The sequence below is a fragment of the Phocoena sinus genome, chromosome 6 (genome assembly GCF_008692025.1).
Source record: "Phocoena sinus isolate mPhoSin1 chromosome 6, mPhoSin1.pri, whole genome shotgun sequence".
Taxonomy (NCBI): Eukaryota; Metazoa; Chordata; class Mammalia; order Artiodactyla; family Phocoenidae; genus Phocoena; species Phocoena sinus.
Window position 1 is genome coordinate 53,387,784 of NC_045768.1, and position 25,984 is coordinate 53,413,767.

A 25,984-nucleotide genomic window follows, 5' to 3' on the forward strand; every position below is an offset into this window, starting at 1 on the left:
AAATCAATATATTGAGAGCTCGTATTGATTATATTGCCTTTTTTTTTTTTTTTTTGCGGTACGCGGGCCTCTCACTGTTGTGGCCTCTCCCGTTGCGGAGCGCAGGCTCAGCGGCCATGGCTCACGGGCCCAGCCGCCCCGCGGCACGTGGGATCCTCCCACATCGGGGCACGAACCCGCGTCCCCTGCATCGGCAGGCGGACTCCCAACCACTGCGCCACCAGGGAAGCCCTATATTGCGTTTTATTTGAAAAGTTTCAGACTCCTTCCTGGATCCCACTGCTCTTCCTGGTTCCCATCCTATGCTCCTTACTCCCCCTTATAGGAAAGGAATACACGTGGGAGGGTGGTCTCTTGTTTATGACACCCCCTGGAGTTGTGTAGCCCCACCTCCCTGGCAGGACTGTCTACTGGGAAGACAAATGGAAAATCAGGCTTTGTTAACCAAGTAATGATTGTTGTATTTTCCACCACCGCCCTCCCCAACTTTCCTCTGTTTTATCCAAAATTTGCATCAGGAAAGAATCCGTAATCATAAGTACCGAAGCCTGGGTGACCTGGAGAAAGACGTCATGCTGCTCTGTCACAATGCTCAGACGTTCAACTTGGAGGGATCCCAGGTGAGACATGTTTAACCTTAAACATGCTTTGTTCTTCTAAGTTAAAATTTTTCATTTGCTACCGTCGCTATTATCCTGGCAGAAGAAGAGGAGAGATAAAAGCCTGTATTTCCATGCTACCTATGTAAGTCAGTTGAGGCTTTGGCATTTTCAAGTTAATGCCAGCTCCTTTGCACCATAGCTGTGCTAGTTCCTACTTGTGCTTCCCTTAAAGGCTTGGCTTTTAATCAGACGAGGAATTTAAGTTAATAAGTTAATGTAATGCTTAAAAGCTAGAGGTACCGTTTTTGCCTTTACAGAGATGGTGTATTTGGTTATACTTACCTTGGGTTTTCTGACTGTAAACTTTGCATCAGGAGCCGAAACTGCTGTTTTGTTTTGAAACAAAAAATGTATAGAAAAAATAACCATCGCCTCTAATTGTTACAAAAATGCTTTTTATCAGGTCAATTGCAATTCTCTTTACTCCTCTTCTCTGTAGGTAGCAAGTGTAAGAGTAAGTGACACTATGAAAATAACTAAGTTGGCCGAGGACACTTTCACTTTAATTACACCTCAATTCCACTCACCTTTTGTAGGGACTCCCCTTTTTCTATCTATGCTCTCATACCCATGAGGCAGAAAGAACCAGAAGAGAGGTCAGTGTGTCTGCCAGCTGATGCAGTCAAGCCTCTTTCCGGATCGGGCTTGTTTTTATCTTCATGTCAATTCCAGTCACTAAATTGGAGAATGTGGGACTCCTCAGAATGTGCCTTGAACAGACCATACCTTGCCAGCTAATGGCAGTTAATAGAAGTATTATTTTGACCAAAACAATAGGTCGTGAAAGCAAGCCTGTTTCAAAGAAATGTAAGGTGAAAAGTAGGACGCAGAGAGTAAATATAAGCGTCAACAAGCAAGTCTTTCATGAATGACCGCTTACAGTTTGTGGATAGATTTGGGGTTTCTTTATAGGACTGTGGCAACATTGTGATACACACCCTGTCCCAGACAGCCTCCCTGTCTGTCTGCCGACACCCACTGCCTCACCCCTGAACTGTGGTGACAAATGGCCTCTTTACTGGCTTCCCTCCGAGGCCCTCCCAGATGCTGGCCCATCTTTCTGTAACCACCTTTTTATCCTGTCCATCTACTGCCCACCAAGCTTCGAGCTTCCCCATGTACTGTTAAATTCTAGAATGAATTCAGTCGCTGGAGTTTGCTTTCTAAAGTCATAGACTAACTCTTTGGCCTCATTTCCTGCTGTTCCTCAACCTAAACAGTTCATGGTCCAGTAACGGTTCATGGTCCATAAACACCGGCTTCCCCAGATACACGTGCAGTTGTCGGAAAGAATATGAATACAGAGAGAGCCTTGACATCGTCCCAGGATAGTAACATCGTCCCACGTCATAACCAGGAAATTGGCAATGGCACCATCCCGGATGCATCTTTGTTTTACTTTGGCCGCCCCACCTTTCTCCTTGCTCTCCTTTTCTAAAAAGGCCGTCTCCTTTCTCATGATCCCTGGTGGGACCCTCCTCACCCTTTTAATACCCAGCTCAACTCCAGTGTCCCTGGCAAATTCTGCCCCAGTGGCCCCATCCCAGTGTGTCATCTTCACCATTTTTAAGTGTACAGCTCAGTAGTGGGAAGTATACTTTCATTATTCTGCAACAGATCTCCAGAACACTTTCATCTTGTACAACTAAAACTCTGTAATCATTCTGCCAGACACCATTCTACGTTCTATTTCTACGAATTGGACTCCTCTCGATAGCTCACATAAGCCAATCACTCAGTGTTTGTCTTTGTGTGAATGGCTTATTTCATCTGGCATCACGTCCTCAAAAGTTCATCCATGTTGTGTAGGCTGCGGCAGGATTTCTTTCCTTTTTAAGGCTGACTAATACTCCACGCTTTGGGTAGACCTCGTTTTGTTTCTTCATCCCTCTATCGATGGACATTGGGTGTGCTTCTGCCTCTTGGCTACTGTGAATAGCGCTGCTGTAAACATGGGTGTGCATGTATCTCTTCAAGACCCTGCTTTCAGTTCCTTTGGGTATATATCTAGACTTGGCATTGCTGGATCATATGGTACTTCTATGTTTAGTGTTTTGAGAAAACGGACCATTTTTGAACTTTATCTCTCTCTCAGCAGCTACACAGGGCTATGCTCAGATAGGTGCGTACACTAGGGAGAAAGCACTGATTGCGATAGGTATTGGCTGGTACTGATAAACTCAGTAACAAATAATAGCCTCCATTTTGTTAGGAGAATTGCATTTTTTTAAAAAGGTTGCGTTACCACAGTGTTTGATGGAACAACCTAAATAAGAAATAGTTTTTTTAAATACCGGTCTTGCTGTCAAAAATGAGAGGGCATCGTATTGAAGCCCTCCCTTCCCTCCCAAGCACGCGTGCACGCACACACACACACACACTCTGAAATTATTTCAACTGCATGTGGACTTTTCCTGTAAGACTATGTCTGTAGATTTGAGTTTGGTGTTTTCCTGCAGGCATAGACAATAACGTTGATGTTTCTACTAAAATTCACGTAAAATAACGCTGGTGTGTGGCACAGGGAAGAAAAGAGCATGCTGCGATGGTGAGTCTCGGGCCCTCAGCTTGAGGTGTTTAACAGGTGCCACTTTGACCCTTCAGATCTACGAAGACTCCATCGTCTTACAGTCGGTGTTCAAGAGTGCTCGGCAGAAAATTGCCAAAGAAGAAGAGAGTGAGGACGAGAGCAACGAAGAGGAGGACGAGGAAGAGGAAGACGAGTCAGAGTCAGAGGGTGAGTCCGTGTGGTTTGTCCACTGGTTTGGCCCTGGCCACCTGCATCGCTGTTACCACAGATGCCAACAGAGCAGAGTCAGGCACATCTGGACTCCAGGTCTTGGGGTCTCTCGTGTCCTAGCTGGGCCACCCCAGGCCGTATACTTAACCCTGCTTGAGCCCAGTCTCCTCCTCTGTGAAACTGAAGTACTAAATGTGCCCCCAGTCATGCGAAGAGCTTAGCACAGGGCCAGGCTCACAGCAAACACGGAATGTTGCCTTTGGAAATCAGTGTGATATACATTTTCTAGCAGCATGGCTGTTGATACCACCTATCTGTTAACCTAGCACAGTGGTTCTCTAACCTGGGTGATTGCTGGCGTCCACCCCTGAGTTTCTGATTCAGTAGCCTGCGGAAGGGGCTGAGAGTCGGCCTTTCTAACAGGCTCACAGGGGACGCTGATGTGACTGGACCCAGGACCACACTTTGAGAATCACTGCTTTAGAAGATAATCGTCAAACTGTGGTCCATTTTGTCCATCATGGATCAGATACTGATCCTGTCTTTATCTTGATATTGTATTCATTATGGCTCTGTTTGGCATGAGTTTTGAGGTGTTCTGTTTTGTTTTGTTTTTTTGAGTTTGAGTTTTGAAAACATTGCACTGAATAGTATTTATCTCTATTACCGACTTTTGGTGCCCTCTTAAACTTTGCACCCAAGGCAAGTATCATATTTCAAAGGTTACGGCTGCCTTGAAAAGTCTAAAATTTCTTCTTACCTAAGTTTTCACCCCATACCTCCTCGCAAAGTAGTAAATCCTAGTAGTTTGTAGTCTTCTATGTAAAAGTTTAGATATGCTTTACCATTTTTTAGTAGATTTGTTTCTAATTACATACTTAGCTTAGAAAATATTTTTAAGAAAGGAAAATTTGCATAAGTCCATCACCCAATATACATTTAACTCCAGTTGCCTTCCAGTCTTTTTATATACATAAATATTTTATTTATAAAAGTATAGCACACTGTTTTGTAGCATGGTTTTTCTATTGCAAATATTTTTCCATAGCAATGAGTGTTTTTATACAGCAATACATATATTAACATCCATTAATGAGTGTACCAAAACATAGTAATCTCAATCCAAATAACGCTCTCCTGAAAATTCTAACCCGTAAACCACGGCACACACTGTAAAAACATCTGACGCATACATATTGCTGCACAGGATGGAGTTGGTATCTCGGTCAGCGGTGTGCGTACGTGTCTGTTTCCCCATACCCTCATCTGTTCTCAGTATTATTCTTTCTAGTGATTCTGCCTTTTAAGTATTAATTTAACCTTTTTCAGTTTCATAGGGTTACTCCCTAGTTTTAATATGGTAGCATTTGATGTTTTAGTCTACAAAAGCGTATCTTAGCTAAACGTTTCCTTGTTTTAGAGCGAGATTTCTAAGCTGTTTTCAAATAGCTACCCTTCTTATCCCACCTATCGGTTGAGATACGTTTGCTCTAATCTCTCTGGAGACTTGGTATGTTAACTTTCTATGGCCTCTCTAACAAATTACCACAAACTTAGTGCCTCAATACAACTTACATTTTCACAGCCCTGTAGGTCACGGGTTTGCTGTGGGTCTCTCTGGGCCCAAACCAAGGTGTCACCAGCCTGCCTTCCTTTGTCGGGGCTCCAGGGGAGAATCCACTTCCTTGTGTCTCTTTCTCATGTTGCGTCTCATTGACCCTCTCTTCGGCCTCCTCTTCATCCACATTTTTTTCGCTGTTGTTGAGGTATAATTGACATATAATAATAGGTTCAGATATACAGCATAATGATACGATATATGTCTATATTGGGACATGCTCACACCTAAATCTAGTTAACATCCATCACCACACATAGTCAGAAAAAATTTTTTTCCTGTGACAGGAACTTTGAGGATCTACTCTCTTGGCAACTTTCAAATATGCACTGCAGCGTTATTAATTATACTCACCATGCTGTACCTTAAACCCCACGACTTATTTATTTTATAACTGGATATTTATACCTTTGGATTCCCTGGCGCCCATTTCCCACCCCACCTCTGGCAGCCACCCTATCTGTTCTCTGTATCTGTGAGTTCAGTTGTTTTCTTTTTTTTTTTTAATTTCACATATAAGTGAGATCATACAGAATCGGTCTTTCACTGACTTATTTCACTTAGCATAAAAGCCCTCATGGTCCATCCATGTTGTCGCAAATGTCCTTTTTTTAATTTTTAAAAATGTTTATTTTGTATGGGAGTCTAGTCGATTTACAATGTTGTGTTCGTTTGATGCGTAAAGTGAAGTGATTCAGTTACACGTGTATCCATTCTTTTACAGATTCTTTCCCCATATAGGTTATTACAGAATACTGAGTAGAGCTTCCTGTGCTGTACAGTAGGTCCTTGTTGATTATTTTAGATACAGTAGTATGTATGTGTTAATCCCAAACTCCTAATTTCCCACCCACTGCCCCCACCACCCCCGCCACTTTTCTTCTTTAGTGTCTGTAAGTTTGTCTTCTAAGTCTGTGGGTCTGTTTCTGTTTTGTAGATAAGTTCATTTGTATCGCTTTTTTAGATTCCACATATAAGCGACATCATGATATCTGACTTACTTCACTTAGTATGATACACTGCAGATGGCATTATTCTGTTCTTTTTATGACTGAGTAGTATTCCATTGTGTAGATGTACCCCATCTTCTTTATCAGTTCCTCTGTGGATGGACACTTAGGTTGCTTCCATGTCCTGGCGGCTGTAAATAGTGCTTCAGTGAACATCGGGGTGCATGTGTATTTTCATATAATTATGTTTTTCTCCAGATATGTGCCCAGGAGTGGGATTGCTGGATCATATGGCATGTATATGTCAATCCCAGTCTCCCAGTTTATCCCTCCACCCCCTTTCCCCCCTGGTAACCATAAGCTTGTTTTCTACATCTGTGACTCTATTTCTGTTTTGTAAATAAGTTCATATGTACCATTTTCCTGAGATGATCGTTATAAGTTTTAGCCTTCATTCTGTTAATGTGTTGTATCATATTGATTGATATATTGATGTTGAACCAACTTGCATCCCTGGAAGAAATCCCACTTAATTATGGTGTATGATCCTTTTAATGTATTGTTGAATTCAGTTTGCTAATATTTTGTTCGGGGTTTTTGCGTCTACGTTCATCAGGGATATTGGCCTATAATTTTCTTAGCTTGCAGCCTTCTTGTCTGGTTTTGGTACCAGCATGATGCTAGCCTTGTAAAATGAGTTTGGAGGTGTCCCCTCCTCTTCCATTTTTTTTTTTTGTTTGTTTGTTTGTTTTGGGGATTTTTTGGGCAAAAATTTGAAAAGGATAGGTATTCATTCTAATTCTTCTTTAAATGTTTGGCAGAATTCACCGGTGATGCCATCCGGTCTTGGACTTTTGTTTAACAGGAGGTTTTTGACTGTGGCCTCAACTTCCTTACTAGTAATCGGTCTTTTTCTGTTTTCTTTGTGATGCAGTCCTGGTAGGTTGTCTGGTTCTACAAATGTATCTGTTTTTTTCTAGGTTGTATGATTTGTTGGCACATAATCGTTCATAGTAGTCTCTCGTGACTCTTTGCATTTCTCTGATAACAGTTGTAACATCCCCTCTATCATTAGTGATTTTATTTGAGTCCTCTCTCTTTTCTTCTTGGTGAGTATAGCTATGATTTGTAGCTAAAGATTTGTTCATTTTTTTTTTAATCAAAGAACTGGCCCTTAGTTTCATTGATCTTTTCTATTGTCTTTTTACTCTCTATTTTGTTGTTGTTGTTGTTGATTTGTTTCCAGTTTGATCTTTGCTGTTTCCTTCCATCTACTAAGTTTGGACTTCATTTCTTCTTTTTGTAGTTCCTTGAAGTATAAAGTTAGGGTGTTTTATTTGAGATTTTTGTTTCTTGATGTAGGCATTCATCACTGAACTTCCCTTCTAGGGTTACTTTTCTGCATCCTGTAAATTTTGGCGTGTTTGATTTCCATTTTCATTTATCTGAAGGTATCTTTTAATTTACTCTTTTGGTTTCCTTGCTGAGCCATTGGTGGCTCAGTAGAACATTGTTTAATCTCCACATACGTGAATTTTCCAGTTTTCCTCCTGTAATTGATTAATTTCATGTCATTATGGTTGAGAAGGCTTATTGATATTTCAATCTGCTTAAATTTATTAAGGCATCACATGCCTCACATGGTTTTGAGGCATCACATATGATCTGTCCTGGAGAATGTTTCATGTGCACTTGAGAAGAATGTGTATTCTGTTGCTTTTGAATGGAACGTTCCATATATAACTGTGAAGTTCCTCTGGTCTAGTGTGTCATTTAAGGCCAGTGTTTTCATATTGATTGTCTGTCTGGATGATCTGTCCATTAATGAAAGAAAGGTATTAAAGTCCCTAATATTATTGTATTGCTGTCTATTTCTCCCTCTATGTCTGTTAATAAATGTTATGTCCTCTTTTTGTATTGACCCTTTGCTATTTCTCTTATTACAGTCTTTAAAGTCTCTTTTGTCTGATGCAAGTATAGCTGCCCCAGCTTTCTTTTGGTTTCCGTTTGCATGGACTGCCTTTTTCCATCTGCTCGCTTGCAGTGTGTGTGTCTTTAAAGCTGAAGTGAGTCTCCTGTAGGCAGCCTATAGATAGGTCTTGTTTTTTTTCTTTGTTTGTTTGCGGTACGCGGGCCTCTCACTGCTGTGGCCTCTCCCGTCGCGGAGCACAGGCTCTGGACGCACAGGCCCAGTGGCCACGGCTCGCAGGCCCAGCTGCTCTGCGGCATGTGGGACCTTCCCGGACCGGGGCACGAACCCATGTCCCCTGCATCAGCAGGCGGACTCTCAACCACTGCGCCACCAGGGAAGCCCTATTTTGACTGTCTGGTGCCGCTCACTTCTGGACTGCAAAGAATCTACCCATAGTCTTCTGGCGGTGGGGGGGTTGCCGTTGTATGTAACAAGTTGTTTGTTTTTCTTTTGCTGCTTTTACAGTTCAAGTTTTCACATGTTAATGGTAGTATGTCTAAGTGTGGGTCTCTTTGGGTCCCTCTTACTTGGGACTCCTCCTGGATCTGGATGTATTTCGTTCTGCAGATGAGGGAAGTTTTCAGCCATTATTTCTTCCAATAAGTCTTATGCCCCTTTCTCTCTCTTCTCTTTCTGGGAGCCCTACAGTGTGAATATTGGTCCACCTTATGTTGTCCCATAAGTCATCTTCACTCCGTTTCATTCTTTTCTTTTTGCTGCTCTGATTGGATGAGTTTCACTGCCCTGTCTTTGAGTTTACTGATCTCTCTTCTGCTTCATCTTGTCTGTTGTTGAACCCCTCGTGTACTTTTCAGTTCGGTTATCATATTCTTCAGCTCTGTGACTTCTGTTTGGTACTTGCTTGTAAAGTTGGCCATTGAACAACACAGGTGTGAACTGCATGGGTCCACTTGGAGGCAGATTGTTCGTTTTTCAATAAATACATACAGCAGTACTATACAGTCTGCAGTTGGCGGAATCTGTGGATGCAGAAGCCCAGTTGTTCAAGGGTTAATTGTGTTTTCTCTTTGAAGTCCTCACTGTTTTCATTCATTCTTCTCCCAAGTTCAGTGAGCATCTTTATGACCGTTATTTTTAATTCTATCAATCAGTAAGCTAAGCCATTCATCTTTGTTTCATGAAAGACTTTTTTCCTGAGGTTTTACCTTGTTCTTTCATTTGGAACATATTCCTCTCTCTCTACTTTCCTTGACTCTCTCATTTGATAATATCCTTCCACCTACACCCTGACTCTTCCTTGTCTCTCACACCTTTGTGACTGTCCAAGCAGCCTACATGTAGTGGCTCCCAATAGTGGAGGGTGGGCCAAGACCTGTCAGTCAGTGTCTTAGAAGGGAGGATCTCAACTCCTAGATTCAGGCTGATTGGAAGCCAGACCCTCAGGCAGCAGCTTTTTAAAGTTTGCAAAGATACAGTCCAGTGGGACCACAGGCACCAGGCAATCTGAAGGTATCCCCTGGATGGCACTCGCAAAAAAACAGGGCACCGGGCGTGTGTAAAAGCTCCCCTCCAAGAGACACTAGTGCTCTGGAGTGTGGCAGAGGCAGAGTGCAAAGATAGCACCCCCCCTCTGCCAAGTTCTCTGGAAGGGATGACGGTCAGCCCTTAGATATGGGTTAACTTAGATGCCCGTCCCTAGGCCGATGCTTTAAGATAAGCAAATAAGCCTCTTTTTTTTTTTTTTTTTTTTTTTTTTTTAATGCGTTACGCGGGCCTCTCACTGTTGTGGCCTCTCCCGTTGCGGAGGACAGGCTCCGGACGCGCAGGCTCAGCGGCCATGGCTCACGGGCCCAGCCGCTCCGCGGCACGTGGGATCCTCCCAGACCGGGGCACGAACCCGTGTCCCCTGCATCGGCAGGCGGACTCTCAACCACTGCGCCACCAGGGAAGCCCAAGCCTCTTTTATGTGAAGTCCGGGTGCCTCTCCATCAGCTGGCTTTGAGCTGGGTCCTGGGGCAGGTAACTCTGAGCATGAGACTTTTACGAGCCGTTTCTGAACTGGCTGTAGCCCTGTGGGTCTTGTGGACACAAGCTCTGTTGGTTTTCAAAGCTAGGTGTTTTGGGGGCATCCCTCAGGCGCTAGTCTTTAAAAGTTGGGGTGCCTGATGTGGGGTTCAAACCTTCACCCCTCCTAGAGAAGCTTCAGGTTTTCAGTTCCTTTCCAGTTGTGGGTCACTGCACCAAGGACGGCATTTATCATGAGATTATGTATCAGCCTCTCTGCCTTTCTTAGTTGCTTCAGTGTGGGTTTTTCCACATTTGTCCAATGTGTAGGTGTCACTGAGCTAGTTTTTAGGTCTTTTTCAAAGGAGGTTGTTCCATACATACCTTAGATTCGGTGTGTCCGTGGGAAGAGGTAAGTTCAGGGTCTTCTTATGTCACCTTCTTAAATCGGAACCTCATCTTCTTCCACTTTGAAGGACTCGCGTGATGAGATTGGGCCTAGCCTACCTGGTTAATCTAGGGTCAGCTCCCCATCACAAGGTCAGTGGAATCCCTTTTGCCGTGCAAAGTAACATATTCGCAAGTTCTGGGAATTAGGACATGGACGTCTCTGGGCGCCATCACTCTTCCGCCTGCCACCCTGGTTAACTGGAACTTGTCATAGGTCTGTGTAGTGGTGTCATAAAGCCTTAGGGTGCTGTTTAAAGGGCCCATCTGATGGTCCAGTTTATTAGCCTAGCTGCCCATGGCAGCCTTTCAGGTGGGTTTTTTCGAGGGGCATATCCACTGACTCACAAAGCCTGATAGCTTTTGAGTGTCCCACACTCCACTGAGTATTTAGATGATGTTCTCGAGGATGTATTTTCTTACCTTCACTGACAGTCTTCTGCCCTTTCACACCTCCCATGGATTTCCTGTACTCCCGTGTCAGGAAGAGCCACACCTGTGTAAATAAAGATGGTTCACTTTTTATTTCCAAATTCCTTTTTACATTTTTAAAGGTTTTCACAGCTTCGTGCATTTCCATTGATCGGTAGACTTTTGCATCCCCAGTCTTTTCGTCAAGTCCCCACCTTATAGCTTATTAAGCAGTAGACATTTGGGTGTGATACACGGAAGCCTGGGCTAGGAATACTGTTGTGAGCACTAGGATTTGCCAGCCTTTTGCGAGCCCTGTTTGGGATGGGGGAAGGGCACTTGCTGCCCCTGCACTTCAGTTCAGAACATCTCTGCCCTCATCTTTTTTGTTAGCCTGTACTTCCATGGAAGACTTCACTTCTGGAAACGTTTTATGGGTCCTTCCCCTTCACAAAAGAAGTCTGGAGATTTCTCATCTCTAAGATTCTTTCTGGAGTTGATTCTCTCCACGACAACATCTATTTCTAGGTTCCCTGAGACCCACCAAACAGAATATTCTAACAAAACTGGTCTGAATGAGAGACTTGCATTGTCAGTCACTTCATCATCCATCCCTAAAAATGCTGTTCTGTGGACACCTGTCCCAGAACGATGCCAGGGAACAGATTTTCTGTGAACCTTGGGCTGTGCACCTCTAACTATGGTATAACACTTGGACTTCTTTCTCCCATGTGTTTTTATTTCTATCCTCAGAATAGCCCTGTGAGAGTGGAAGTGGGTGCCATCTTTCTGTATGTGTATATACTTGAATTCTTTATATCTCTCTATACAGAAATTTGTGGAATTTTATGTCATCTAGCAATAGAGAGAGAATCATACACACACAGGGATGCATATATTTTCAAATATTGAGGTATACTTCTTTTTCTGGAAATAATCACCAGAAAGAGACCAGTAGGGTGAGAGACTAGAGATGGGGAAAGAAACCTTTCAAATTCATTTGCTGTGTTTTTACTTTCCATTTTGTACCTTTCTGTACTTTTAAAAATATTCACCTATGAATTTTCTTTTTAAGTCAACTGAAGTTATTTACACAGTAAAAATCGTTGGCTTTTTTTTTAAACCTTTTACACTTACGTACACTTTTTAATGTCAAAGTTCTGTTTTTAAAAATGCCCATTCCTCTGTTGATGGACATTTACGTTGCTTCTGTGTCCTGGCTGTTGTAAATAGTGCTGCAGTGAACATTGGGGTGCATGTGTCTTTTGAAATTATGGTTTTCTCTGGGTATAGGCCCAGCAGTGGGACTGCTGTGGGTCATATGGTAATTCTATTTTTAGTTTCTGAAGGAACCTCCATACTGTTCTCTGTAGTGGCTGTATCAATTTACATTCCCACCAACAGTGCAAGAGGGTTCCCTTTTCTCCACACGCTCTCCAGCATTTATTGGTTGTAGATTTTTTCAATGATGGCCATTCAATGGAATATTACTCAGCCATAGAAAGGAATGAAATTGAGTCATTTGCAGAGATGTGGATGGACCCAGAGTCTGTCATACAGAGTGAAGTAAGTCAGAAAGAGAAAAACAAATATCGTATATTAACACATATATATGGAATCTAGAAAAATGGTATAGATGATCTTTTTGCAAAACGGGAATAGAGACACAGACGTAGAGAACAAACGTATGGACACCAAGGGGAGGAAGGGGGGGGCTGGGATGACCTGGGGGATTGGGATCGATATATATACACTATTGATACTATGTATAAAGTATATAACTAAAGAGAACCTACTGTATAGCTCAGGGAACTCTACTCAGTGCTCTGTGGTGACCTAAATGGGAAGGAAATCCAAAAAAGAGGGGATGTATGTATACGTATAGCTGATTCACTTTGCTGTACAGTAGAAACTAACAACACTGTAAAGCAACTGTACTCCAATAAAAATTCATTCTAAGAAAATATTTTTGTAATGAAAAATTTTAAATGCCCACACCCCTCCACACGGTAGGTAAGGCCACCCTCGCTGTCCTGGTTAGGAAGATCCCTGTTCATCCATTAGGAGACCTGGAAAGGACCCAGCCCAGCTTCCCTCTGGGCCCTCATTCCTTCTTGTTGCCCATTTAGGGTGACTGTGTAACTTACCATGCAAACTTAGACATGTTTGCAAGTGAAAGGGGCGCTGACTATAACTAGATAGGACAACGGAGAACAGGCTTGAATCAGTCCGAGAACGTTCAGGGCACTCGGGGTTGTTGGGTTTGTCATCTGCAGGTAGGCGATCATTTTCCTACCCGTAAAAAGATTACCATATGCTAACACAACATATATATGGAATTTAAGGGAAAAAAATGTCATGAAGAACCTAGGGGTAAGACAGGAATAAAGACACAGACCTACTAGAGCATGGACTTGAGGATATGGGGAGGGGGAAGGGTGAGCTGTGACAAAGCGAGAGAGAGGCATGGACATATATACACTACCAAACGTAAGGTAGATAGCTAGTGGGAAGCAGCCGCATAGCACAGGGAGATCAGCTCGGTGCTTTGTGCCCACCTAGAGGGGTGGGATAGGGAGGGTGGGAGACGCAAGAGGGAAGAGATACGGGAACATATGTGTATGTATAACTGATTCACTTTGTTATAAAGCAGAAACTAACACACCATTGTAAAGCAATTATACTCCAATAAACATGTAAAAAAAAAAACAAAAGATCTTCCTGTGATTGATTCCTCATTGCTGTCTGTTTTGGTTTTGTTGTAGCAAAATCCGTTAAGGTGAAAATCAAGCTCAATAAGAAAGATGACAAAGGCCGGGACAAAGGAAAAGGCAAGAAAAGGCCAAATCGAGGAAAAGCCAAACCTGTGGTGAGCGATTTTGACAGCGATGAAGAGCCGGATGGAAATGTAAGTGCGGCTGCCTTGCCTGAGGTCGGGACACCCTCCCCACATCTGTCTCCCTCTCGTACTCCCAGGCCCCTGCCAACCTCTATGCTTCATTACCCAGAAATGAAAATGTAAAGATTTGGTGTTGAGGGATGTGAACTGAGCTGCGTGATTTGAAAACAAAGAATTTGGGGTTTTGTTTATTGCCTTTCGAATAGTCTTCAGAAGTGAAAAACTTACTAAATCAAGTTTCCTTTTCCCCTTTCGTATCTTCCCAGCGCCTACTTACAAACAGAGATTTCTCCACGGCTCGTTAATATTTTATATCCATAACAGCCAGCATAGTGCCTAGGATACAGCGGTATATAGAGGAAATAATGATTCCATGGAAGACTGACACTAAGTGGGATGATAGAGTTACTTTGGGGTTTGAGTTGCTATTTCAGGTGCCGTGCGGCAAACCCAGATGCATCTTTAAGTACTTAGAGGTGTTATTTTTAATATTTGAAAAATTCAGGGAGCCCTGATGGAGCCAGGCCCTGACGTAAGGACCTTTCCAGGTGGCACCATATTCAGTGCTTATTAATGTTAGCATCCTAAGACAGATGTCACTCTCAACATATGACAGAAATCAGTGCTTAGGTTATGTGTGTTTTGCCGCAGGGCGTGGAAGTAAGTAGCAGAGGCTGGATTCAGACCCAGAGAGCATTAACTCAGTCTGGTGCACTGTCCCTGACTCTGTGGTCCACAAGGTAGCAGTGCCTGGCACAAGCTTCTACTAATACAGTGCCTTTTAAAGGGCCCTCTATTTCTTTCACTTTCAAGAGGACCTCAGGTTCCCTACCCCACACCCCCTTCTTTCTTCTTTCTGGAAGGTTAATTCTCCATGTTAGCGCCTATGCTAGTTTGATTTTCCTTCAACGTGCTGCTATCTGGGTCTGTTGAAAAGGTTCAGCATTCTTAGCCCACCCCACCCGGCCTTTAACCCTCGACACAAGCATCTTCAAGTACATTTAAAATCCTATGTTTTCTTTAAGTAGACAGCGAACGCATGGAATTTCTTTCTCCCGTGAATTTTCTAAAAACGTAGTGCTAAAATTAGAAATCAATAGCCATGAACTTTCCACGCCCAAGTGCAATAGAGTAAAACACTGGCACAGACAGCGGGCATTGCTTTGCTTTGGGATTTCCAAGCGGGGGCTCCCCTGTTCCGCATAGATAGAGGCTGTCGATGCCTCTTTACTGGGGAGGGTTAACTGTTTCCAAAATGTCATTTCTTTTCTACGTTGCCTCTTGATGGCTTATTGTCTTTCTTATTTTTACTTTTAGGAACAGTCAGAAGCTAGTGGCACTGATGATGAGTGATCAGTATGGACATTTTTTTCTTGGTAGAACTGAACTCCTCCCCTCTCTCGTCTCCACTCAGTGAGTTCATTTGTCATATGGGCACTGGGTTGTTTCTATCTCATTATCATCTATAAGCTAGCTTTAGGATAGTGCCAGACAAACATATGATATCATGGTGTAAAGAAACACACACTCATACACAAATCTTTGTAACATATTGTGACCAAATGGGCCTCAAAGATTAAAACAAACGAAAAAGCTTTTGATGGAAAATATGTGGGTGGATAGTATATTTCTATGGGTGGGTCTTGGTAACGGTTTGATTGTGCCTGGTTTTATCACCTGTTCAGATGAGAAGATTTTTGTCTTTTTGTAGCACTGATAACCAGGAGAAGCCATTAAAAGCCACTGGTTATTTTATTTTTCATCAGGCAATTTTCAAGGTTTTCATTTGTTCGGTATTGTTTTTTTTTTTTACACTGTGGTACATATAAGCAACTTTAATAGGCGATAAATGTTAGACTTCACCTACATAGACATTTTTCCATTTTATGCTCTATGATCTGAAAAACACGCTTTTTGAATTGTATAAGATTTATGTCTACTGTAAACATTGCTTAATTTTTTGCTCTTGATTTAAAAGAGAAGTTTTGTTGAAATCGCTATTGAATATTGCAATCTATATAGTGTAATGGATGGCTTCCTTTGTCAACCTGATCTCCTGTGTTACCCATGTGTATTGTCTCCTTCTCCCTCAAGTGTACTTAATCTTTGCTTTCTTTGCACAATGTCTTTGGTTGCAAGTCATAAGCCTGAGGCAAATAAAATTCCAGTAATTTCCAAGAACGTGGTGTCGGTGCTTTCCTAATAAAGAGATAACAGCTGAGCTCAACAAGCCCTGCCTCTGGTTTTTGAGTTCTAAGGGACCGAAACCCTGGTGCCCGAGTCACCGTCTCCTGCAGAGAGCGGGGCAAGCTCTCGCCGCAGTGCACGTGGTAGGAAAAAACAGTTAAGAAGACTGAGAGAGAGGAGCCCCTGGGATGAACCAGGTGTGTCGCAAGGGAGAGGAGTCTATTGCTTTTGTGACTTTTAAACTTACACAACAGGAGAGATGCTGCCATGGACCGAGTCACACTAAGCCCCTGCTCAACCTTTTCTAGTGGCTTGAATCCTATTTACTTGCCAGAAAACTCTACAGCTATAGCTCAGAGAATACTGCAGGGTCAGTTCTAGCCCAGCAAAGTGAATGTCACAACGGAGCGAGTCACACGAGTCTTTTGGCTTCTCGGCGCATGTCAAGTTGTTAGGTTTGCACTCTACTGTAGCCTGTTAAATGTGTGCACTAATAGCGTTACGTCTGAAAAAGCAATGTACGTACCTTCATTAAAATCTACCTCATCACTGAAAATGCTGACCGTCGTCTGTGAGTCATGGTAGTAGCAGCAAAGATCACAGATCACCGAAACAAATATCATCACGATCACCCAAAACATGATACAGAAGCCTGAAGTGAGCCACTGCTGCCGGAAAATGGCACCAATATACTTGCTGGAGTCAGGGTTGCCACAGACCCTCAACTTGTGAAAAATACAGTAACTACAAAGTAGCACAATAAGGCAAAGCGCAGTATGATGGGGTATGCCTGTGTGTATGGTAATATAGATTTATACTGTTTGTTTAGCATGGAATAAATCTATGTTCATATCGATTTAGAAAGATCTGAAAAGTGCTCAGTTGAAAGACTGGTTCCGTCAATACCCATACACCCTCCTACTAAGATTCACAATGACTATAAACTCCCTCCCTCCCACCCCACCCACTTCTTTTTTTTTTTTTAACATCTTCATTGGAGTACAATTGCTTTACAATGGTGTGTCAGTTTCTGCTTTATAACAAAGTGAATCAGTTATCCCTGTACATATGTCCCCATCTCTCTTCCCTCTTGCGTCTCCCTCCCTCCCACCCTCCCTATCCCACCCCTCTAGGTGGTCGCAAAGCACCGCCGCTTGTTTCTTAAGTAAACCATCTGAAAGTAAGTCCCAACCATCCTAAACGCTTTACCCCTAGATACTTCACAAATCTCCTAAGATTAAAGGCGTCTCCCGGCTAACCACAGTCCTACTTCCATACCAAAGGGAATTAACAATGGTTCCCTAGTATCTCATGTACGATCCATAGTCACATTTCCTCAGTTGTCCCCAAACTGTCTCGCATTTGTTTTTAAAAGTTTACAAAGAAGCCTAGCCAAAGCTTGGCACATTCCTTCTTATGGACCCAATGATGACAAGGACCAAAATGCAAGAGTATTCGCTCATCTCTAACGGATTGGTGAAAACGTCATTTCTTAAACTTGTCTAAGGACAACTCTGGGGTTCTTACTTTCATAATAAGAGGAATTGCCAACGTATCTTCCTTTGAGTCTTGAAAGGGGTTTGACCCATACAAATTTTTGTGTGCAATCCTCCTGAGAAACTTCTGTCCTAAGTGTCCATTCAGGTCTGAGTTTCCAGTCAATCTGAGCACTACAGAATGTGTTGCGTTTCCCTTCTTGTTTGTTTACAGTTTGCTGACCACAGTAGGATTCTAGACTCCCATGAAGAATAAACCACATTAGTTTTTCTTACTGAGATGACCTGCTGTCAGTTCAAAGAAACAGTCTTATTTCACTGCTTCCGTTTTTGTATTTCCTATACTTTATGTACTCCTTGGAATCTCTTCTCAGCCTTAGAGGTACTGCCGTTCCAAGGCCATCCAAACCGTTGTCCTTACGGTGTAGGATGTCTATTGTGTGAAGGATGTTTTCTAATTTCTCTTCTGCTGTCTTTGGTATGTTGTTCTCCCAGGCCTTAGTAGAAAGGCAAGGCAGGAAGGTGGCTTAGCACAACAGTGGTGAGCTGGCAGGGAGCGCGGTTGGGTGTGAGCAAGTAGCAGGCCATCCTGCGTCTGCACATCTGCCTATTTTTAACCTGGTCCTGGCAGCTGCCTTGTCCATTTCCAGTAGGTGAGCCCATCGGTAGGCTTAGGTCTTTCCAAGAGCAACAGTTTTCTAGGAACGGAGGAAGGGAGCTACGAGTATCAGGCGATGTACTTGATCCTTTACTAGAATTATTTAATTACAAGAAACCTGGGAAGGAGGCGTAGTTCTTATTCCCTCTTTACAAATAAGGATGATGCAAACGAGAGACTGACTAGCTGTGGCCAGTGTACCAAAGCAGAATTTGAAAGTAAGATTTCTTTGGCTCTAAAACCCGTATTCTGGGGCTTCCCTGGTGGCGCAGTGGTTAAAAATCCACCTGCCAGTGCTGGGGACACGGGTTCGAGCCCTGGTCCGGGGAGATCCCACATGCCACGCAACTAAGCCCGTGAGCCACAACTACGGAGCCTGTGCTCTAGAGCCCACTCGCCTAGAGCCCGTGCCCTGCAACGAGAGAAGCCACCGCAATGAGAAGCCCACGCACCTCAACGAAGAGCAGCCCCCGCTCGCCACAACTAGAGAAAAAAGCCCACGTGCAGCAACGAAGACCCAACACAGCCGTAACTAAATACATACATACAGACAAAAAACCCATATTCCATGCAGCCTCCCTACCTCCCCAGCGAGTGAGGCCTGGAACTGATCTTATTGATAAGTTCCAGGCACCCATCTGCTTGGCACTTGTTGACCCAGCCAGGCTTACAAATGAGTCTTGGCTTAGGTCTCTGGTTGCTGTGGCTGAGAATGGCACTTTTAAGACCCAGTTTTCTTGGCTGGGCCCCTCCGCTCCCCTGGCTCTTTCTTCTTAGCGACAAGCCACTCCACAAAGACCAAAACCTTGTCTTTATACTCAGCTGCCGTTGGACCCTCAAGGCTACTCAAATCCAGCTGACTTGGATAGCACTAATGCCCTCCAGGTGATTCTGATGTGTGATCAAATTGAAGGAGCACTGCTGAATCCATCAGACTCTTAATCCCCATTGTTTCGCTCCTGGGGAACAGTATGAGGCCAGCTGATCCTAATCTTGATCTAGATCACTGGTACAGGCATATACATCCATCACACAATTGTCACTCTAGTGAAACCAACATAAACGGGAATAACTGAAAAGGATGAATATTTTTTCTCTCTGATACAGCTTTTCTGTCATATATGTTACCAGGAAGGAAGCTTCAATTGTGCTTAACTTGAACTTCATTCACGCTGATTAAGTATATGATACTTGGGAGAAATATTTTTGGTCTCCTTAGCAGAAGGGATGTAAACACATATTCTCTCCTTATGAATAAACGTAGTTCCCGTGAGAATTTTATAGTAACAGTCAATCTCACTATACAGCTATCTTGGAGGAATGGCCAAGTATATTCCTCTTCTTAAAATTTACTAAATAAGAGCTGTGTCAAACCAGATAAAGCAAATTTTTTGTCCTTATTCATTTATACTGTCATACGAATCTCAGGGTTTCAATCTCTGTTGTATTTAGGGAGAGGTCATCAAAAATGATGAGGTGTGGGCTTCCCTGGTGGCGCAGTGGTTGAGAATCTGCCTGCTAATGCAGGGGACACGGGTTCGAGCCCTGGTCTGGGAGGATCCCACATGCCGCAGAGCAACTGGGCCCGTGAGCCACAACTACTGAGCCCGCGTGTCTGGAGCCTGTGCTCTGCAACAAGAGAGGCCGCGACAGTGAGAGGCCCGCGCACCGCGATGAAGAGTGGCCCCCGCTTGCCACAAGTAGAGAAAGCCCTTGCACAGAAACGAAGACGCAACACAGCAAAAATAAATAAATTAGTTAATAAACTCCTACCCCCAAAATCTTCTTTAAAAAAAAAAAAAAATGATGAGGTGTAGGGTGAGACACAATGACCCATAGGTGTAGAACTGCTAGATCTATGTCCAGGTGAGCTGTATTCATCATTGGTGTGGTTTAGGACATTGAGCTTCGTAGGGGGTGGAAGTGACATGTTCCAAATGACTAAGCCCTTTATGCAAAAGGTATCTGTATTCTGCATCATTTTCAGTAAGGATTTTCCAAAGGGATTTTCCAAGTTGAATAAAGCAAGACAACAAAGTCAAGACTAAGGGAAAACCACTTTCCTGTTTATAAACACTGGTTTCTTTTTTAACATATAAACTAGAAAGAGGTCTCTTGGTCTTTTTAGTTTTAATTTATTTTATTGAAGTATAGTTGATTTACAATGTTGTGTTACTTTCTACTGTACAGTAATAGATATATAACATATTATATAATATATTATATAATATATATCTACACACACAGAGGTCTCTTTGTGAACCCAGGGACTGTTATGAAGCAAGGCTCACTGTGGGATTATGAACCTCAAAAAGAATGGAGGTTCACAGTGCCCCCGGCATATATATGCATTTTTTAATTCTCTTGTAAAAACTTTAATTAAATTCCTCTTCCCAGATTATAAAATAGACATGTATTCACCACCACCAGTGAAATAATAAAAAAAAATTAATTTAGAATTCACCCCTGCCAGGCAATCGGCTTTCCAAGACTGGTGTGGTTACTTCTTCCTGTTTCTTCCTGTTCACATAGAATGATATACACTGTCAAATGTCATTTCCCCAGCTATCCCCAGTGTAACCTGGTAATAAGATGAAGCTGAATCTACTGCTTACTGTGGTAAGGGAGACCACCACCTTGATGGAGCTTTGGTGGTTTATTTGCGAGGGAAAGTCAAGGTTGGATTTTATTGAAATTAGATTTAAAGTGTCTTTCAGTGTGGGAATTTGGTTAGGACAGGGTAACGATCATGGTATAATAGTTTAGGATTGGTGGAAGGAGTAAGGAAAGGATCTTGAGGGGGAAATCAAAGAGGCTTAGGGCACAACTATCAATTGTGTTGCTTTCCACTGAAGAGCTGATGTGTCTTACAGGAAGCTCGTGTAATGAAAAATACTTATTTGCCGGGGCAAGACTCTCCTGTAATGTTTAAGTTGTGCTACTGATGACAATGGCGTTGTAAAGTCATGTTAATGTACAATAGATAGTAAGCTGTGTAGGGGTTGAAAGTTTGGGTTTTTTTCTTTTCTAAGTACTGTACTGTTCTCTGCAACTTGCCTTATTTTCCTCCAAGGCAACAGAGATTAAACTCATTTAAATTTTTTTCTGTTAGGAGAACATTTATTTTCATATTTCTTACAAAATGAACATATGCACATTGTAGAAAATGTGGAAAGTAAGAAAAGTACAAAGGTACAAAAAGTACAGAGAAAGAAAAAAAAAAAACCCAAAATAACACTGATACTATTACCACGCGGAAAGAAGCGCTTGAGATTTCCAATGTCTTGTCTAGCATTTAAGGAGCTTGGAAGTCAGCTCTCCCATTAACACAACAAGAAAAAAGCTGAACAAACTGAAAATCAACAACGCTGCTTAGATCCACCAGAGAACTGAGGTCATAGGGTAAACTGCTACCCGCCAAGCTGAAGAGACAGACAGGCAGATATAGAGAATCTCGACCGACCTACTGGAGCTGAAGGCCAGCAGGAAAAAACTCTTGGTAACCATCACCAGGCTAGGAAAACCTAATCTGTAATTAACGAATTGCTAGAGGCCTCAGTGTGGACAAGTTTGTGAGTTAAACATCCAGAGGCGTCCAGTCTTAGGAGGGCCTCCACACTTTCATGAGATTTCCCTCCGGGAAACCTATTACGTTCTCACGGTACAGACAGGAGAAAAATTCCCCCTCACTTTTTGAGAGGAGGGAGTGGAAAAGTAGTCATATTTAAATACGCCTTCTTAACAAGGCCTGCCCTTAATAGAAACTATTTTGCCAACGTGGAAGAAGGGCAATACCCAACTCCGGTACCCACTAGCCTTCCTGTCTCTCCTAAGGGGGGAAAAAAACAAATCTGAGAAGCACTTGTGAAGGTCATAAGCCCCAGGGGCTCACTAAAACACTGCAACCGAATCATAGGACTGCAGAACAGTTCCCCTGCCCCAAGAGCTCACCACCACATCAATGTCTCCTGTACAATAACAGGGTCGGTCATACAGCTCAATGAACTGTGCATCTCAGGTGATATTTTTGAAGAAGGTCATTACAGCATGCTAAAAGTATCAATTCTCCAGAAAGGATCACTCTTAAAATTTTAACTTACTTCCTTTCCATTTTCTCCTGCTCATAGATTGATTAACACACGGTAACATTTTCCCACTTCAAAAGCAGAGTTTTGGCAATTACATACAGTAATGTATGCAACTCCACAGTCCCTGACATAGAGCATTTTCCTTACCCTAAACAGTTTTCTCACACCCTTTTCCGGTCAGTTTCTTACCCTGACTGCCAGCTTCAGGACAACCCTTGATCTGCTTTCTGTCCCCATCGTGCTGCCTTTGTTAGAATCTCATTTAAATGGAATTACACATTATGTAGCCTTTTGTGTTTGCTTGCTTTCAAGTACTATAATATTTTTGAGGTTTATTCATGTTGCATATGTATTCTGTGACTTTTTATTACTGAGTAGTATTCCATAATATGGCTCTCCCACAGTTTATTTATCTGTTCACTAATTGATGGACATTTGAGTTGTTTAGTTCTTGGGTGTTATAAATAAGCCTGCTATAAACACTGATGTACAAATCTTTGTGTGAATATGCTTTCAGTCCTCTTAGTTGAATACTGAGGAATGAAATTCCTGGGTTATATGGTAAGGATTTAACTTTAGAAAATAATAGCAACTGGATATCTTTGTGGGGGAAAAAAAGAAGAACCTCACCCCTTGCCTCATATCAGACACAAAAGTTAACTCAAAATGAATCAAAATGGATCTCAAACTTAAAAGTTAAAATATATTTCTAAAAGAAAACGTAGGAGAAAATCTTTATGATCTTGGGTTAGACAGAGATTTCTTAGGGCACAAAAAGCATGAAACATAAAAGAAAATATTGATAAAATGGATTTCTTTAAAATTAAAAACCTTTGCTCTTTGAAAAACATAGTTAAGAAAATGACAAGGCAAGCCACAGAGTAGGAGAAAATATTTGCAAGCAGGTATCTGAAGAAGAGCTTGTTCCCATAATATATACAAAGATCTCTTACAATTCACTAAAAAGACACTGCCCAATAAAAACTAGGCAAAAGATTTGAACAGACTCTCCACAAAAGAAAATATATGGCCAATAAGCACATGAAAAGTGCTCAATTTTCTTCACCATCAAAGAAAAGCAAAATAAAACTACAAAGAAGTGCCACTACACACCCACTGGAATAGCTAAAATTTTTAGAAGTTGACAATGGGAAGTGTTGACAAGGATATGGAGCAACCAGAACTCACACCTTGCTGGTGGGAGGGAATTCAAAATGGTATAATCACTTTGAAACTCTTTTTTTTTTTTTTTTTACCATCTTTATTGGAGTATAATTGCTTTACAATGGTGTGTTGGTTTCTGCTGTATAACCAAGTGAATCAGCTATGCATATATATACATCCCCATATCTCCTCCCTCTTGTGGCTCCCTCCCTCCTACCCTCCCTATCCCACCCCTCTAGGTGGTCACAAAGCACCCAGCTGATCTCCCTGTGCTATGCAGCTGCTTCCCACTAGCTACCTGTTTTACATTTGGTAGTGTATATATGTCTATGCCACTCTCTCACTTCGTCCCAGTAACTATATGATGTTTTCATGTATGTGTGTGTCGTAATTTAGATTGCATTTGCTCTTCTAATGGATATTTGAGTTGATACCAGTTGGGATTTTTATGCCATTATAAATAATTCTAGAAAGTCATTAAACCCACTTTACACTTTTTTTTTTTGCAGTTTTCAGAAACAATATTTATTTTAAGCATAATTTCAATGTATCACTTTTTTTTTTGTCTGTTTTTAAAAACAAATTAGCAGAGTTACCTTTAAGTCAATGGCTGAAAACATTTCCCTTCCATTTACATTGCATTTTAATAAAAAACAAAAAACTCAAGGTGATTGCTTTGCTTTTTCAGTCATATTTATGCTTGATCAGTTAAGCCTTCTCGGCACTTATTTTCCTAACACTTCCATCCATCCTCTTCTAAAAAGGGCCCTCCAGGGCTTCCCTGGTGGCACAGTGGTTGAGCGTCCACCTGCCGATGCAGGGGACACGGGTTCGTGCCCCGGTCCGGGAATATCCCACATGTTGCGGAGCGGCTGGGCCCGTGAGCCATGGCCGCTGAGCCTGCACGTCCGGAGCCTGTGCCCCGCGCAACGGGAGAGGCCACAACAGTGGGAGGCCCGCGTACCGGCGGGTGGGGGAGGGGGGGAAGAGGGCCCTGCAAAATTACTTTATCTTGCCCTTTTCTTCCCTTGAGCCCTTAATCTTTTAAAGGAGATTGTGAATTTAAAGGAGATGCTTCTTAATTTAGTTGCATGTGAAAAGGGCTTCTTCAGAAAACCAAGTACCCATATTTCTCCCTGTCATTGAACTTTGTAAGACAGTCAGGATTCCTCTTGATGTTCCAAGAAGGCAAAGTTTGGGAACTGCAGGGCCCTGAGACCCACCCAGTTCTTTGCCCTAAGCTGGCAAGAATCTCAACACAAGATTATCCTCCACCCCAGGCGCCTAAAGAATTTTCTCAGCCTGGTAGCTCTTGTGGAAGTTGGCTCCTAAAGGTGATACTAGCTGTAAACCGCCTCTCTGTGGTGAGGTTATGAGTTGACTGTTCCCTGAGGTTTCATAGAAAAAACACAGTTTCACTCTTGTTGATCAGGTTTGGCACGTGGAACACTTGGAGTGAGTGTGAGCCCAAGGGTAAAATCCACCGGAAAGGGACACCTTGATAGTAACAACTCACATTTAAATAATTCCAGAGAATTTATATTTATTCTAGCATTTTTAAGGCTGGCTTATTTGGAGACACAATGGAACTCCAGTTCAGAGCTTTCAGTACCACGCTGGTTGAAGCATGGGCCCCGTATATAAATAAATACCACAGATGGTCCCAGCTCAGGATGGTTCCTGTTTACAGTAGTGTCAGAATGATACGCATTCAGTAAAAACCATGCTTCGAAGCTGGAACTTCGATCTTTTCCGAGGCTAGTGATAAATGGTATGATTCTCTCGTGATGCTGGGAGGTGGCAGCGAGCATAGCTCCCAGACAGCCGTGAGATCATGAGAGCAAAAACGGATACACTTACGATTATTCTGTACCCATACGACCAGTCTGTTTTCCACCTTCGGTATAGTATTTAATAGATTACATGAGCTGTTCAACACTTTATTATAAAATAGGCTTTGGTTAGATGATTTTGCCTAACTATAGGCTAATGTAAGGGTTCTGAGCACATTTCAGGTAGGCTAAGCTAAGCTATGATGTTCAGTAGGTAAGGTGTATTAAATGCATTTTCGACTTATGATATTTTCAGCTTACAATGGGTTTATCAGGACATAACCCCATTGCAAGCTGAGGAAAATGTGTACTTCCAGAAAAGGACTAGTCTAGTAGAACCATCGTAAGGCACACTGTGGTTTCTTTATCCTGTAACAGTGTTAGCAAGGGATTGTACCATATTTGCAGGGCATGGTGTACTTGAGATGTCTGATTCTGAACACACTTTCCTCCAGTTTCAATCATCCCATATGACCCTACAGAATTTCTCCAGACTTCCTAGGAACATTTCCTAAGGATCTGAGTCCTTAATAAACAGCCTAAACTAGGGAGAGTTTCCCTGGAGTCAAACGCCAGTTTCCATTGCTTTCGGTCTATTCCCACTTTTCAGCCTGTAACTCTCCTTTGATGATTTTATTTTATACACAACATACTGAGGGTATTCCACGCCGGGTCGAACGCTTACCGCAAGGGAAAATATCAAGGAGAGTAAACTCCAGTACCTGTTTGCATCCGCCCTAGAACCAGGCACCTTCTCTGCCCACTCCACCAGCCCTACTCCTTCCTCCATGGCCAGGGATCTTATTAAAAGGAGACAGTCCATCTTAACACTCAGGCAGGTGATGTCTCATCACCCACTGAGTGCCAAAGTCTTTGGCCTTAATAAGGCCGAGCA

At 42.5% G+C, this 25,984-nt stretch overlaps 1 protein-coding gene across 8 annotated transcripts in view; it reads left to right on the forward strand.

Annotated features, from left to right (window-relative positions):
* SMARCA2 (SWI/SNF related, matrix associated, actin dependent regulator of chromatin, subfamily a, member 2) overlaps window positions 1–15,845 on the forward strand; it is a 179,082-nt gene extending 163,237 nt beyond the window's left edge. For all 8 annotated transcript variants that reach the window (XM_032634486.1, XM_032634492.1, XM_032634490.1 and 5 more), the window contains 4 exons: window positions 519–620; window positions 3,267–3,399; window positions 13,531–13,673; window positions 14,982–15,845. In XM_032634486.1, the coding sequence (XP_032490377.1) occupies window positions 519–620; window positions 3,267–3,399; window positions 13,531–13,673; window positions 14,982–15,017 (414 nt within the window). In that variant the 3' untranslated portion in view covers window positions 15,018–15,845. The remainder of the gene's footprint in view (window positions 1–518; window positions 621–3,266; window positions 3,400–13,530; window positions 13,674–14,981) is intronic.
* The last annotated feature ends 10,139 nt before the right edge of the window (window positions 15,846–25,984 follow it).